Source organism: Trachemys scripta, chromosome 1 (genome assembly GCF_013100865.1).
Source record: "Trachemys scripta elegans isolate TJP31775 chromosome 1, CAS_Tse_1.0, whole genome shotgun sequence".
In the NCBI taxonomy this organism is placed as follows: domain Eukaryota; kingdom Metazoa; phylum Chordata; order Testudines; family Emydidae; genus Trachemys; species Trachemys scripta.
This window is the reverse complement of record NC_048298.1, coordinates 132,850,044-132,865,593: the sequence shown is the minus strand read 5'-3', so window position 1 is coordinate 132,865,593 and position 15,550 is coordinate 132,850,044. Positions and strand designations below refer to the sequence as shown.

The window sequence follows — 15,550 nt, the reverse complement described above, 5'->3', positions numbered from 1 at the left end:
AACTTGGGGATGCTGAAGACCTACATCCAAATCTGTATGTTGTGCCTTGGGACCAACCCTAGTATTAATGAAGAGGAACCAGAACCAGGTCCAGAAAATCCATGGGAGAAGCAAACCTTCTGCCCACATGCAGAGCATGTGGCACAAGGATAGTGGGAGCTCAGCTGTCTGTGGATGCGTCGGTGAATTGACCAAGTGCACTAGGCCGCATGCTACGTGAGATCTGTGGTTCTGGGAAAGCCTTGTGTGCAGATCAATCAAGTACGTGACAGCTAGGAGTGGCTTCTATACAGGTGGCACCATTTACCAGGGAAAGCAGATGTGGGGAACAGACTGAGCCTGGCTCTGCTCCCAAGCCTGTCCCTGCTCCTTTGTGAGTCCAGGTGCATTCTTCCCATTCCACTGTTGATCCAGAGGCTGTGATTCTGATAGACATAGGTCTTAGGAGAACCAGCTGAACTGGGGCAGATGCAACCATTGTGGCTTCTCCTCAGTACTGGGGAGAGACCATTGTAGAGGGTGCCAGTTCAACCAGATCTGAGCTGAAGACCTGATCCCAGGCACTAAAACCAATTGGTAGAACCAACACTTGTAAAATGCCTGGGATGGCTGATGTGTGTGGACACAAGGCGATGTACAGCCTTTACAAAGTCAAGACATTCCATAGCAACCGCTTATTGCAATGCTTTTTCATCTGGTATAGACATCGCCTAGAGATGAGAGATGAGTCTAGTTCTTGGAGGCCATTCCACCACTGATTTCTTTCCTAAGGACTGCCAATGAAGGGGCCTACTTGAACCACTAGGAATTTGACTAAGACCTGCAAATTCACAAAAGCAAGAGAACTGTGGTAAGAAAAGGGAAACATTTAGTTGCTGCTGTGAGGAGTTTCACTGGACCCTCGGTCCTATACGTGAAAAGCTCCCTACCCCTTTCCCCAAGACCCCTGAGCCATCGAGTCCCTGCACTAAATTGCATGACATAGCTGTCATCTTTATCCCATGGGCAAGCTCTCACAGGAGGGGACACAAGGGGCAATTCATCAGCGGTCAGAACAAAGGGATACGAGTCACCATTGGTGAGGACCAGGTCTGGGTCACTGAGCAGCAAAGGGCTAGAAGTTGTTCAAGAAAAGCCAGCTTGGCCATTTATATGACTGTCACAAGCCGATTGGTGGATGGAATCCAGGACAGCTGTCATTGGCTAATTCTGCATGATATTCCCCCCAATAAACACGAGGAGATGGATGAGGAGAGACTAAGGGGATTCTCTCCCAGCGAAGGCAGCACACAGGAGTTAGAGGTGTCAAAGGAACTAGAGTAATCACCCAGTCTCTCTCACCCTCCCTTCCTCAGACCCTCCACATGTAACCTCTGCCCTCTGCTGAGCTGTAGGGGGATGGACGTGGTAGACACTTGGCGACACTAGAGCCAACATGCTCAGGAGAAGGGAATCAAGTTTCCTCAGCAGTTGAAGGGGGAGTAACTCTCAGTCAGGGTAGCCTCCGGGCTAGGGCGTGAGCTTAAGAGCAACACGCTTGACAAGGGCGCTAGGATGTGTTGTCTTTAAAGAAACCCATTTCTCTGAGTTCAATGTTTATCCATTTGTTTTTTATTCATTAAAGAGTTTCTTTTTCATTTTGGCTCCTTAGTGTATTGAGCACAGAGGGAGTGCTGCCCAACTGAGGCACTTGCTAGTCCAGATAGCATTTGAACCCAGTGGAATTGTGCACACCAGCCTGCAGCTTCATTATGCCCCATCTGCTCAACATTGGGGAGTCAAATTGAAATCAACATCCCCAGTTCCCTGTTGTAGGCATGTTGTGCCCACCTGGAGCTCTGCCACCTCCTGACATGCTGGCAGCACTTATAGGATTGAATTAACTTCTCACCCAGGGATATTTATTGGTAGCCCATCTAGCTGTGGTAGTGGGTAATGTACTCAGCAATCTGTGTAAGATGTGGAGTTACCTATAATAGATGAAGCTGGGTAGTTCTGGCCATTTCCCTAATGGTTTGATATTTGCCATTCAACCCTACTCCCCACCCTACAGCCTTGACAAGCCGAGTTGTCAGGAAGTGGAAGGCAAATCTGTTAAGCTCCTGTGATATAGTAGCCCGAATTGGCACCCTTATGTCTAGCTCTTTTCCACTTGGCTACAGGAATCATGGAGCAGCAGGCAGTCCTCCTACTCCTTCCTCTTTCCCTCTAGTCAAAAGATGCAGGAGAAGATGAAGGACAAGGAGAAGAAAGAGGGAGACCCAGATAGGGGCCTTTGGGGAGAGGAGAAACAGGGAGGAAAACAAAACAGGCACAGGAAGAGCTACTTCTCCCCATTCCTACCGCCTCCTAGGCCCCACCAACCCAGAGACAGCAGCTCATTGTCTGCCATTACAGGCCTTGACTTCTGTCCCGGGGACAATTCCCTCCACCATAGGGCTGCTTGATGGGTATTTGTGCCCCTGTCCTTTCGCTAAGGGGCCCCTCCCACTCCACAGGTAGGACTTAGCCCCTTCTCGAGTCTCCCAACGGTGCCTCAGCAGCAGTAATGTCCAGCCTTCAGGAAGTGTCCAACTCCCAGCTGGAGGTGACTCCATTGTCCAGTTCTAGGCCTGCATGGCAACCAACCTACTCTGCCTTCTGAAGACAGCAGGGCCCCTCATCACTTCAACCTTGGGACTGGTGCCTCATTTGCTCGCCCTGGGGATGGGTGCTGTACAGAAGTGAACAATAGCAGTGAGGAAGAGTCTGCCCTCTTGGTATCACTGGGCCAACTGATAACACCAGAAATCACACCTTGTTCTCAGCATAGAATTTCCAGCAGACTCCAGAGAAGCACCATCCCCCCCCCCCGAGGATTCCACAGCTGCAAACCAACCAGCCCAGCCATGTCCTGCAGGAGATCCCACTGCACATCCCTGAACAGGACTGTGGAACAACCTTAGAAGAGGTTGCCCTAGGCCAGTGCTACTCAAAGTGGTGGTCCGTGGTCTGGTGCCGGTCCGCAAGCCCTTGGCTGCCGGTCCGTGGTGAGTTTCCAGAAAAGAAAGAGAAAAATAATAGTATAATTTAAAAATCACACCGGAATTCCACCAAGAATAATGATCAGTCAATAAAAGTTGACAATATTAAATATTATGTTTTCAGAAGCACATATTATAATATTGATAATTATGCCATAGCGCTACAACATGTTTTGCATGAGACATGCAAGCATGCGCTTACCCCACTCCTTCTCATATAAAGACCCCGTCCCACTGGCAGTTACTATCGAGAAGTTGATTAGATAGCGTCATACGGATCTCTGCATGTTTGTCATTTGGGACCCCATCCAAACCCAATGATCTGAGTATATAAGTACTAATAATATTATAAATTTTAATAATTATTTTCTATCCTATCCCGCTGTATCCCTTACGAAGTGGATAGAGACAATTGAGCACTACACCCCTATAGCCAAATAGACAGTCCTTATAGGAGCAGGATTTTATAATTGTACTAACTGTACTCTAAGAATTGATGTAAACTTTGATTTCATTCTGCCAGCCACCCTTTTTGAATAACAGAAAGGCATGATCATCTGAGACTAGGATCCTGTTTCCAATATGCATTACAATTAGGACCTGTTATAAAGTTTAGTTAGTAAGAGACGGGATTTTGTATTGTGTCTATGATAAATAGATTAGAGAAATGTTGAGAGCCTGAAGCCCCAGTGTGAATTGTTTTAGTTATAAGAGTTAGCAAGGCTTGATTTACAATGTATTCTGCTGAATATACAATACTGCTGTCAGTATACCATTGAAGGTTTCTGTGAGAGACTGCGTGTGAATGAGGAATGAATGCCTCAGGAAAAGATAAGGTGTAAAAGCCACCACAAATGTCCAGATGGTCAAGAAAAAAAAAAGAGAGAGACTTGGAAAGACCAGGAGACAATCAGAAAACATCTATTGTATCGGATGCTAAACATGTTAACAGCACTGATGACCTCAGAGGTGAGGCAGGCACCCCCCGAAGGCAAGACAACAAATAGGAGATAACGATGGGAAGCTCAACAATAACCATCAAATGATAACAGCAGAAAACCCCAAGATTAACACCACTTAAGGACTAATGATTACAGGATGACATTGCAAAATGCATGGACTCAAATGGGAATTTACAACTATAAAGCTGGGGTGTTTTGCCAGGGAACTCTGGGTTCAGTCCTGCAAAGCCTCGGAGCATCAGATCACGACCGACAGCCCAGCTCCTCATTCATGCTCAATCTAACTGGCCCTTAGATTGACTCGAGCTACAACAGACTGGTACCTATAAACATGAACTGGCAGGGAGGGTGTGTGTGTGTGTGTGTGTGTGTGTGTGTGTGTGTGTCCGTGTCCGTGTCCTGAAAAGATCCACATATGTGCTTTGTATGCGCATAACATCCTCGCTTCCTCCATATCCATATATCGTTTCATACACGCTCTCATTGTTCTTACTTATAGCCTTCCCCTCTTCTAGGATCAAACCTACGTGTTTCTGCCAGGAAGTTCTCGAAATTCCTCGCTTTCCTCACTCCATATCTTTCAAACAGGTAAATCTTATTTTTGACTTTCATTATTCATTCTTTCCATGTATTCACACCATCTTAACTTTCCAATTATTATCCTGTTTGCAATTTAATTTTAAAATTTATATTATCTTCTTATCCTAACATTACTTACCCTATTAATCAATGTTCTCCTGCACATATTTCTCAATAAAAGCATTCCCACTACATTTATTCGGCTTTTATCCGAATATCATAAATTAAGTATATACCCGGGGTAATCGAATTTATATTATTTTTATGCCTAATTTACAGATGCGAAGCAAGGCCCAATCGCCACATTTATCGAGCAGAAACATCCAGTTGCTGAATACGCAAATAATTCTGAATCAGATAAAACTGAAGTATTGTCAACAAAAAGAATTTGTACTAGCTTTACTCAGAAATATGACTCCTCATACATTGTTTGGTTTTGTAGCCACGAATGATGGAGTGCCAAAACCACAGTGCGTTATTTGTGGCAATGTGTTAGCTAATGATGCAATGAAGCCATCAAAGCTCAAGAGGCACTTAAATACAAAACATAATGAAAGTAGTTCAAAGCCAAAAGAGTTCTTCGAAAGAAAGCATGTTGATTTAAAAGGCCATCAGAAACAGATCTTTGAAGTGTCACACAAATACTTGTGCTTTGTGAGCTTCTTATAAAGTAGCGCTTCGTGTTGCTAAGGCAAAAAAGCCATACACAATCGGTGAGACACTAGTGATAAGCTGTATTAAAGCTGTTTGCATGGAAATGCTGGGCGAGCCGGTGGCAAAGAAAGGGGCTCAGGTGCCACTTTCAAATGACACTAGAGCTTGACAAATTCACGATCTGGCTCACAATATGGAAGATCAGCTCATAGGACAGATTAAATTAGCAAAGTGCTTTTCTTTGCAGCTTGATCAATGTACAGACATTGCTAATACGGCAATTCTGATGGTGTAGGCACGCTTTGAACATGAGGGTGATTCGAAGGAAGAATTTTTGTTTTCTGCTTCACTACCAACAAAAACAACTAGTTCTGAAGTGTTCAAGACTGTGAGCGACTACATCATTAACAAACGTGGGTTGGATTTCAAGTTTTGTGTAGGTGTATGTTCTGATGGCACTGCCGCAATGACAGGACAGCATTCTGGAGTTGTTACCCAGATTAAGGCGCTTGCACCCGAATGCAAGTCGACACACTGCTTCCTTCACTGAGACAGTCTTGCAACAACAACAACCAACAACAAAAGTCAACAGAACTAAACAGTGTGCGCAGCAAGTTAGTAAAAATTATGAACCATGTAAAGGCGAATGCTTTAAATTCAAGACTATTCACTGCATTATGTGATGATATGGGAACTGATCATAAACAGCTCCTATTGCATGTTGATGTACATTGGTTATCGAGGGGAAGAGTCCTGTCAAGAGTATTTGAGCTCCGAAACGAGCTTGCCAAGTTTCTTCAGGACAAAAAAAACAAATTAGTCACAATTGTTCCGAGATGTGGATTGGATAGCCAGGCTGGCTTATCTGGCTGATATCTTTGCCATCTTTAATGATCTCAACACCTTCATGCAGGGAAGGATGGCTTCATGTCTTAAAATGGCAGACTAGATCGACAGACAGAAACAAAAGCTAAAAGCATGGAAATGTTGAGTGGCAAGAGATTGTTATGACATGTTTCACAATTTAGCGACAATCATTGCCGATGCAGGCAAAGACCTTGATGTTACATCTCTACGAAACATCATCAGTGAACGCTTGATGAATTTGGCAGAACGTTTTGAGTTTTACTTTCCAGCAGAAGAAGATCCACGGAAAGGGAGTGGATGGATCCAAAATCCATTTATTCCATTGAAAGATGACTTAACTGTCACTATGGAGGATAAGTTGTTGGAGCTGGCTGCTGACGAAAGATTGAAGAGGAGTTTTGAAACTACAACACTTGCTTCCTTTTGGATAAAGTGAAAGCAGAATATCCTGAGCTTACTGAAATTGCTCTGAAAACTCTTCTCCCATTTCCTTCAACATACCTCTGCGAGACTGGCTTTTCAACCATGAGTGTCATTAAGACAAAGTACAGGAATAGTATGGATAGTCATTCTCCATTGTGTGTGGCACTGTCCTCAATTGAGCCACAACTGGATAAGCTGACAAAGAAGAAGCAGGCTCACCTTTCACATTAGTAAAGGTTAAGGTTTTAACATGCCTATTATTGTGTTAATTTTTTTTATAATATCTTTGTTAGGAGACTTTGCTGGTTTGATTTTTTAATTTGTATTGTAATTTTGTATTGTTTACAAAATAAACAAAATAAATGTCTGCCAACTTATTTTATTCATTATATTGTTTCTGATATAAATTAATATTCCTACGAATGTTCAAATAATATTTTCTTGGATCATAAACGAATAATAGTCATTTTATACTATCCGCACAGACGCACAGCCTTTCAGTCAGTCTTCAATGTATTTAAATGGGAACATCTCTGCATGTATGCCACACTCCCATTCCAATTAATACAGTGAAGAATGTTAGTTTTTCTGATCTGATGTGCTACGTGCCTATGTGAAAATGATAATAATATGGCACAAATATGGTACCAGTCCCCGGCAAATATGGGGAGGGGAAATTGCCAGTCCGCCACATCAGATAGTTTGAGAAGCACTGCCCTAGGCCATTGTAGGCTTTACTCGGAGGGAAGTGCATACCCACACTGCAGACATGATCCACAATGCTCACAGCCATATACTTCATTAAGTCTCAGTGCCTTGATTTAAGGAGGCAACAAGGTTGTTGCCAATTCTGGAGAGACTGCAGGCAAGGGGGTAAACACGAGCACAGACATATCCCGTCACTGGCTGCCCTCACAGGAACAACAGGATTAGGGTAGGCACCAGGCATACACGCCAAAAGACACCCAAAGCTGCAATTTTTTATTAACTCAATATGAAAATTTATTATATGAACATAGCCCCATGATGTGAGATTGACCCCTCCTAGCAAACTAACCCTGCACCCATCACAGTGTAATTCTCAGTAGGTATTTCCTAGCCCTCCCACTAGCTCCATCAACCCAGTACCCAAACATTAACTATCCTGCATTCTCCCTTTGGGTGCATCCCCCAGATTCCTCTCTTTGTAGCCTCCCACCCCTCTCTAGGAGAATGTTAAAGGGGGTCACCTGGCTCTGAACTGCCCAGGCCCCCTGTGTATTCCCTTGAGACTGCCTTCTGTGTAGCTCTCAGCCCTTCTCCTTTCCTTTTTATACAGAGAGGAATGTAGGTTTCTTCTGTTCAACCTATAACCTCATCTATCCAATAAGGGGTGGGGAAGGAAGAGGAGAGGTTTAATTGATGCATTCTGGAGCGGCATGTGAGCAGTGTAGATAGAGACTCTGTTCCCCCTGGGCTCAGAAGTTAAGTGCAATGGAAGAACCAGGAATTCCCATGAGTTACACCAGGGACAAGGTGTCTGTCTCGTCCCCTGAAAAAGAGGGGGGAAAAGTAAGTTTATACACATTTCCCTAGTGCCTTTCATTCTGAAGGGTCTTAAAGCACTTTACACTCAGGGGCTGAATGCAGCCACTTCTGGGGTGGAATGTAGCAGCTGTTTAGTAACACAGCAAAACAGTTTAGGAGATGAAAGAAGTTGCCTGTTCTTGTAAGTAGTATCATGGGATCTTTTATTGACCACAGCCAGTCAGTGTTTCATTTCATCTCACAGACAGCACTTCCACCAGCATAGCAGCCCTTGGCACCATGCTGGGGCACCAGGGTAGGTAGTGAGTCAGGAGGAGAGCACCCTCTACTAGAGGGATAGCTCAAGGGGGGGAGGGATAGCTCAGTGGTTTGAGCATTGGCCTACTAAACCCAGGATTTGGAGTTCAATTCTTGAGGGGGCCACTTAGGGATCTGGGGCAAAAAATCAGTACTTGGTCCTGCTAGAAGGCAGGGGGCTGGACTCACTGACCTTTCAAGGTCCCTTCCAGCTCTAGGAGATAGGATATCTCCATTAATTTTATTTAAATTTTAAAAAAATCCCTTACACTACTCCCGGTAGCACAGCGCCCTTAGCATCACATTGGGGCAATAGGCTAGGTTCTAACTCAGAGGGGAGAGCACCTCCTGAGCCACCCATAGCACCGCTGCAGCACTGTGCCTCCTATCACACACTGGGGTCAGTCATGACTCAGATGGGAGAGGACCTCCCTACTGAGACATCCCTACAGCTGCCTGCCGCACAGAGTCCCCCCGGGATTAGGATCAGCACCGACTCAGAGGGAAATACACCGCGGTGCTCCGCTTCCTGCTGTCGGTGAGTGCAGGGAGGTTGGGGAAAGGACGGCCCCCCTACTCACCTGCAGCGGGAAGCGGAGTGCCGCGGCTGGGAGCTGGTGGAGTGGGCTGGGGCTTGGCTGCTCTGCTTCCGGTGAATGCGGGACCTTTCCCCAACCCTAGCGACACGGCTGGGACCAGGGCAAGGAAAGCAGAGCGGGCTGGGGCCACGGTGCTCAGCTTCCCACCGCAGACGAGCACGGACGGCGTCCTTTCCCCAACCTCCCTGCACTCAGCGGCGGCAGGAAGCGGAGCGCCGCGGCTGGGAGCTGGCAGAGTGGAGCGGGCTGGGGCCGGGCTGCTCTGCTTCCAGCTGCTGCTGGTGAGTGCCTCTCAGGGGGCGGAGGGGTGTGGATAGGGTTGGGGCAGTCAGGGGACAGGGAGGCCAAAGCAAGTTCGATATAAAGCGGTCTCACCTATAGCATGGTAAGATTTTTTTGGCTCCGGAGGACCGTGTTATATCAGGGTAGAGGTGTACCTCATTTCTTCACCTCATGCCTATGCTTGTATTAGTTGCACAATAATGGTGCATACTACTCCATGAAAGCCATGCTCACCTCACTGGCATGGATCTGTATATTCCACAGTCGCCTGCTCATCTGTAACAGAAGAAAAAGACAGACAATTACTTTCAGCATCAGACAAGCTGGGGAAAAATGAAGAGAAGCCCAATCCCCAGATGAACTACAACCCTCCCCCAGGTCACAGAAGGTACAACCATGCTTTGGTTGGCAGAACTTTCCAACATCTTCAGACTGTACCATTAGTTGAGCAAAGTAAGGAATGGGGGAGGAGACTTAATAGTTTAAAATTAATATAAGCAAATAAATGTTAGTGTGGTGGCGAGATTTTATTGGCATGAATTTGGGATGGATGCATCATGCAGGTTGTCTCAGAAGACCGTTGATTAAATCTTTATCCCGAACATCACCATGAGGTATCGTCTATGTGCCAGATGTCAGAAAAATCTACTTTTGAAATGGTCAGAGAATTTTTGAAAGTATGACTGGCTCTATTTTTTGTATCCTTCTGCCTGTAAATCAAAGTGTCTTAGTTACCTTGAATCACATTGTGCAGGGGCAGGGTGAGAGGCAGGGGCAGCTCTATGTTTTTTGCTGCCCCAAGCATGGCAGTCAGGCGGCCTTCGGCAGCATTTCTGTGGGTGATCTGCCAGTCCTGCAGCTTCGGCGTACCCGCCGCTGAAATCACGGGACCGGCGGACCTCCTGCAGGCACGCCGCCAAAGGCCGCCTGACTGCCGCCCTCACAGCAACTGGCAGGCCGCCCCCTGTGGCCTGCCGCCCCAGGCACGCGGTTGCTGCACTGGTGCCGCCCCGGTGAGAGGAGAAAAAAATAAAAACCAAACATGACTTGAAAGCTTTTCTCTAGGAGATCTCAGGGCCTCCTAGAGCCAAGGATGTACTATCTCCCTTTCCAATAGTGTGAGGCTCAGCTGTGACATACTGGACTTTAAAGAGATGACATTTTTATAGCCGAAAACCTGCCCCTGGTCAAGGACTGAATTTTACTCTAAGTTTTCTGCATTTACTTATATTTGTATTTTGGAGGGGAATTCCACATGTTGCAGGGGGAGGAGGAGGAGGCGGCGGCGGCAGCATTTTGCTGGCAAGGTGATTTTATTTTAAAGGGGGTACTACATTGCATATGGAACAAATAAATAATAATCCCTACAGGTGCATGAAATATTCACAGTAGAGGTGAAACTACTTCATGTGAGACTTTTTGCATTTTGTCACCCATTCAAAACTGGACCCATTCTGCTGAGAAATACATTTTTTTTTTTTTTTTTTTTTTAAATCCTTCTGAGGGCAAAAGTATCTTTTTCACAATGGAAGAGAGCTCCTTTCAAGCAAAAGGGAATTTACATTTTCTGGGTTTGGGGGAAAAACAGCTGTTTTACTGAATTTCACACACACAAATCTGGAAATCAAAAGGGTGTGAAATCACCTGAAATGAAATAGCCAAAATCTGCAAAGTTTCATCGGCAAAACTGCCAGTAATTTAACACAATTCATATCCTAACCTACCTGGCTGGTAGTAATCATAGACTTTGACCACTGCTGGCTTCAGATCCTTCACTGGAATGTCTTGGCTCATGGTGAAGGAGTATGTCTGAGTCTCCTTATTCAGCTGGGAGAGAGAAAAAATAAGGTCTGGTTTGGGCATGCATTACAGAAGCTCCCCCACACCCCAACTCTGTCAATGTTCCTCAGTCCTGCCCTGCAGCCTCACTGCTGTTCAAATCCTGGGCTCCACACACAGTTTTTGCAGATGAACTTCCTATTGATGCACCTGGAAGGCCCCCTGCTGTTACATTACCAGCAAAACATGAGCAGAGACACGTGTGCTGAATATCAGGGGTGTTCAGTTTTTTTAACTATAGACAGAACTGGCTATTGCGGCAGTGGTAAGATTTTAACTCAGGATTTCAAGAATGTTTATCTAGCGATCTATGAATGTTTGTTAGATACCATGGTATCTGAGCCCGGAGTATGGACTGTAGAAAGAGTGGGATCTGTCCCGAAGCGACAGGCACATTCTCTGCCCTGCTCTTATCTAATCATTGCTACTATGTTGGAGCCCATTGCTCTAGTTTATTAGCTCTGGTTCTTTCAAGGATGTTTTCCAGGAAAAGTGAGTCTTCTAGCCTGATCTGAAAGCAGAGCTTTTCTGATCCCGGAGGAAGGGTGTTCCAAAGCCGGGAGGTTATTCTTGAAAAGGTTCTTTCTGGCTCTTGATTGGTCACGGTCGAGGAAGAGCATAGCTGCCATGGTCATTCCCTGAAGAATGGAAGGATCTTGATGTAACAAAGCTCTTAAAGGGACAGGACCAGGTCAAGTCAGCATTAGAACCTTGAAATGGATCCTGTAGCAAACAGACCCCCAGCAGAATAGACTCTTCAATTCATCCTGCTCAGAGATGGGCTTGCTCTGTTACGCACCAGCTCTGGCTTCCTTGAGAAACATTTGTCTAGATTCACGCACAGTGAGTGACATTTTGAAGATGGGCTGGATTATTGTCTGCTTCTGAGTGATAGGTAAAGTGCCTTCTCTGAAGGAGGCTCAGCAGTGGGCCAAGCATTTCCCCACCCGCCCTGACCAGATGAGAGACAAAGGAGCAGGTCACAGATGATGGCACAGGTCTCTCTCAGGTGCCTTCTAGTGTCCTAGACAGAGACACTAACTCAGTTCTGACACAGCGAGATGGACGCTATACTTGCTGCTCCAGCATGTATAATGCTTGGCCCCAGAGGCTGTCAGGGCCTCACTCCATCTTCTCAGCAAAGCAGGAAGGGGGTTCTTCAGAATTAGAGTCACAATCCCCCTGAGGTGCGTGGTTTGAAGCAGTGGTGAAGAGAACACAGCCTGTGTTTATGAAGCAGGTCTAAATCAGCACACTTATCTCAGCCAGAATCTGATGAAGGTGATGGTCCCAGAGACGATTTTGTTTACTACAGTCACAACTGTGGCATCATTACAAAAGTTTTCATTAGACTGCAATCAGTATGATTTGGAGCCAGTTCCCTCCCTTCCCGCACTGGCACTCCAGCCACCAGCCTTGGTGTCAATTCATCTAAGAACCATGATGGCCAATGTGGGCAGAGTGGTAGTGGCAGGGAACATTTGGATGCCAGTGGGCCAATTGTCATAAATGGTATGTAGCCATAGTGTTCTGTCAGATCACTGACCCTTGGTGTGGGGGGAGGTGGCGGAGGGTTGGAAATATACAGAGCACGTTGGGTTTAATGATAGTAATAAGATCATCCCTATGGATCTAAGTGAGAGAGTTCCTGACATCATTATGGAGGTAGAGAGAAGCCCAGGATAAGGCTGTGATGGCTAAGTCTCCAAGATCCGCTTCTGAGCTGAAGATTGGATCCAGTATGTGACCAACTGAATATGTGGAATTGGGGAATGCTTGGAGAATGAGGTTCTGAACCAAAACTGAGGGGAAGGGATGAAATCCCAGAGTTTAGGAGACTCCAGCAGCTGGCATGACACTCAGTCTCTCTCATACAGTAGGTAGCTGTCAGGGGGTCTGTAGACCATACTGGAGTTGTCCCAGATTAGCATGCTAAGGGAATGCATACGAACTTTTGATTTAGGGGGTGAACCTTGCTTGAGTCTGAGGCTTGATGCAGATAGTACAATCATTCCTCCTGCTCCTCGTTTGCCAGTCCTGGGAATATAACGAGCTGGGTAGCCAGCTGGGTGAGCTGAGAGGGTTGGCAGTGTCTCAGAGATGCACAGGTGGATGGGACTCTTGTCTGAGAACAGGTCACATCCTCCAGTTTAAAACTCCCATATAAATTGTCTGGGCCCTTGACACTAACTCAGGTCCACTGGGACCCAACTCTCTCACCTGCTGGTACGTGACCTACCAATTAACACCTACATAGTTTGTTTAGAAGCTACAAAGCTACTACCTTGTTCCAGCACTGACCTGGTCGAGGTAGATGGTGAGATCCTCAGCCCCAATCTCCACTCTCTTCACAAATGGCTGCTGCTGGAGCTGGAGACAGGGAACTGCAGCGTTAGAGTCTCACCCCAAACACCCAGCTCATTCTCCCAAGAGCCTCACCCATGGAAGAAACGTTCTAGGGATTGGTGGTGGTGGTGGGGGTGAAAAAAAAAAAGTGTCCCCCACCTCTTGACCAGAATCTCCTCCAATAGCCCAGCTCATTCCCAGGGAGTCTCACCCACACAGGAGTGAATGGGAAACAAGCCATAGGGTTGAGGGGGGTGAGTGTTTAAAGTTTTATGGGGTCAGAGAGCAGTAGAAAGTACCCCCAGGAACCAACTTTCACCCCAGGGACAGAGCCAATGGTAAGTGCCCGCATTGAGACCATTGTCTATGCTGCCTGGCTGTTGGTTGAGCTGGCTTCCATGTAACACATGTATCTGGTCACCAGGGCCAATGGTTATGGGAAGTGACTTACAAAGTAGTTGGTGCCCCGGACGGGGTAGAATCCGGACAGGAGTTTCAGCTTGATAATGACCATGTTGGAGGTGCCACGGCTCCCCACATAACTGGAGGTGAAAGACAGGAAGTCATATAGGTTACATCCACCTTAACTCTGCCCCTTTCCCCACCTTGCTGCCTCTTTTCCTTCTGCCCTCCTCCATGTCACCCTGCTCCCTCTATTCCTTTCCTCTCTCTAGCTCCTCACTCTCACCTGACGCTGATGTTGAGGGACAGGAAGCGAGGGGGTGTTTGCTTCTCACACTTGTCCTCTCCTGCTCTCACTCTCAGGATAAAGGTCTCTGCATTCTTTGAGGGAGGCACATTATACCTCAGAACCGTCTAATGGGAGACACAGAAATGTACCCAACAAATAGCGTCACACAAGCCTGCAAGAGACTGTATCCTTGCCACTGCCCCCAAGAGGATCCTGAGCTAGCCAGTGCTGGCCCACACTCCCCTGACCTGGTGCCCCAGAGGGGGAAGGATCCATACCCCATTCCGCAATTCCTCCGACCTGAGGCTCCATTAGAACCAATGCATTGGAAGTGAAAGTCTGTATATCCCATTCCCTCATAACCCTGAGCCAGGCAGTGCCCCCTTCCATGACATCCTCCTGGCCTCTCACAAGAGAGCCACCACTCACCTGCACATACACACAGCCTGTGCCAGCTGCTTGTATGGTGTAGTTTCCAGGAATGTCAGGGAGAGGCTGCTGCTGCAGCACCAGTCGGTTGGTGGCCTCCACGTGGAAGGACTGCTGGAAGTTCCTTCCCGATTTCACTGTCACAGAGACGTTTCCAGATTTGATGAATGTCACTGCTCCATATCTAGCAAGAGCTTGGAGGGCAACTACAGTGTCCTGGGAACGGAAAAGCAGTCACATCACTGAGTGCAGATCCACTCCTCAGGGTGCTAGCACAGCGATTCCCCACGCCCTTCCATTAGAGCTCAAGAACAATGGGATCCTTTCCCCAGGATATTAACAGTGGGATTCAAGCTCCCAGCCCCACAGTGCAGTGGGATCTGTTCCTCAGGGAACCAAAAGCTGGATTCTCACAGACAGCCTCTGAGCACAGTAAGAATCTAGCACAGAGATTCAACCCCCAGCGGACATCCCAGCCTGTTGCTCTCCATGACTCGACATGGTGTCTGGCTCTGAGAGAAGCTAGTTTGTTACCTGGGTAGAGGCAAAGCCCCCATAGGCATTCTGCTGCCTGGCCAGCCATGCCACAATGCCAGTGGCAGAAGCAATCTCTTCCTTGGACACTTTTTCTGTAGCGAGCAGAGCCAGTAACACATAGGCTGTCAACTCCACATCCACAGACTTGGGCTGGGACCAGCTGTACTCAGTGGGAGACTGGGCTGGTTTCCTGCTCCAATGTATCTGCCCTCCTGAGGGAGGAGAAACAAGAACAGGACTTGGTTGGGTCCAGGACTGCAAGCCAGGTTGAATTTCATGGTTACATCCCTCCTCATGTGGGACATTGAAAAAAGTCTCTACCCTAAATCTGGGTGGCGAAATCCTCCTCACAGGAATGCTATTGTGTCAGTGTACTGAGTGATTAAGTGGTATTCATGATAGAGATGCCAGATCACATCACTGCCAAGATCAGAAGAGAGGGATCATCCATGCTTTCCAGCAGCCAGTGTGATGCAAACAGGTCACATCATGATG

At 46.9% G+C, this 15,550-nt stretch overlaps 1 protein-coding gene across 7 annotated transcripts in view; it reads right to left on the bottom strand.

Moving 5' to 3' along the window:
• Positions 1-2,861: 2,861 nt before the first annotated feature.
• Positions 2,862-15,550, bottom strand: part of A2ML1 (alpha-2-macroglobulin like 1) — an 82,106-nt gene continuing 69,417 nt past the window's right edge. For 5 of the 7 annotated variants that reach the window (XM_034785971.1, XM_034785951.1, XM_034785980.1 and 2 more), the window contains 8 exons: positions 15,053-15,267; positions 14,519-14,734; positions 14,087-14,214; positions 13,850-13,940; positions 13,354-13,422; positions 10,938-11,040; positions 9,448-9,489; positions 7,195-8,039 (listed from right to left, as the gene is read on the bottom strand). In XM_034785971.1, the coding sequence (XP_034641862.1) occupies positions 9,449-9,489; positions 10,938-11,040; positions 13,354-13,422; positions 13,850-13,940; positions 14,087-14,214; positions 14,519-14,734; positions 15,053-15,267 (863 nt within the window). In that variant the 3' untranslated portion in view covers positions 7,195-8,039; position 9,448. Of the gene's footprint in view, positions 3,017-7,194; positions 8,040-9,447; positions 9,490-10,937; positions 11,041-13,353; positions 13,423-13,849; positions 13,941-14,086; positions 14,215-14,518; positions 14,735-15,052; positions 15,268-15,550 lie in introns of those variants that run through there. The other 2 variants (XM_034785961.1, XM_034785988.1) reach the window with 2 other exon arrangements.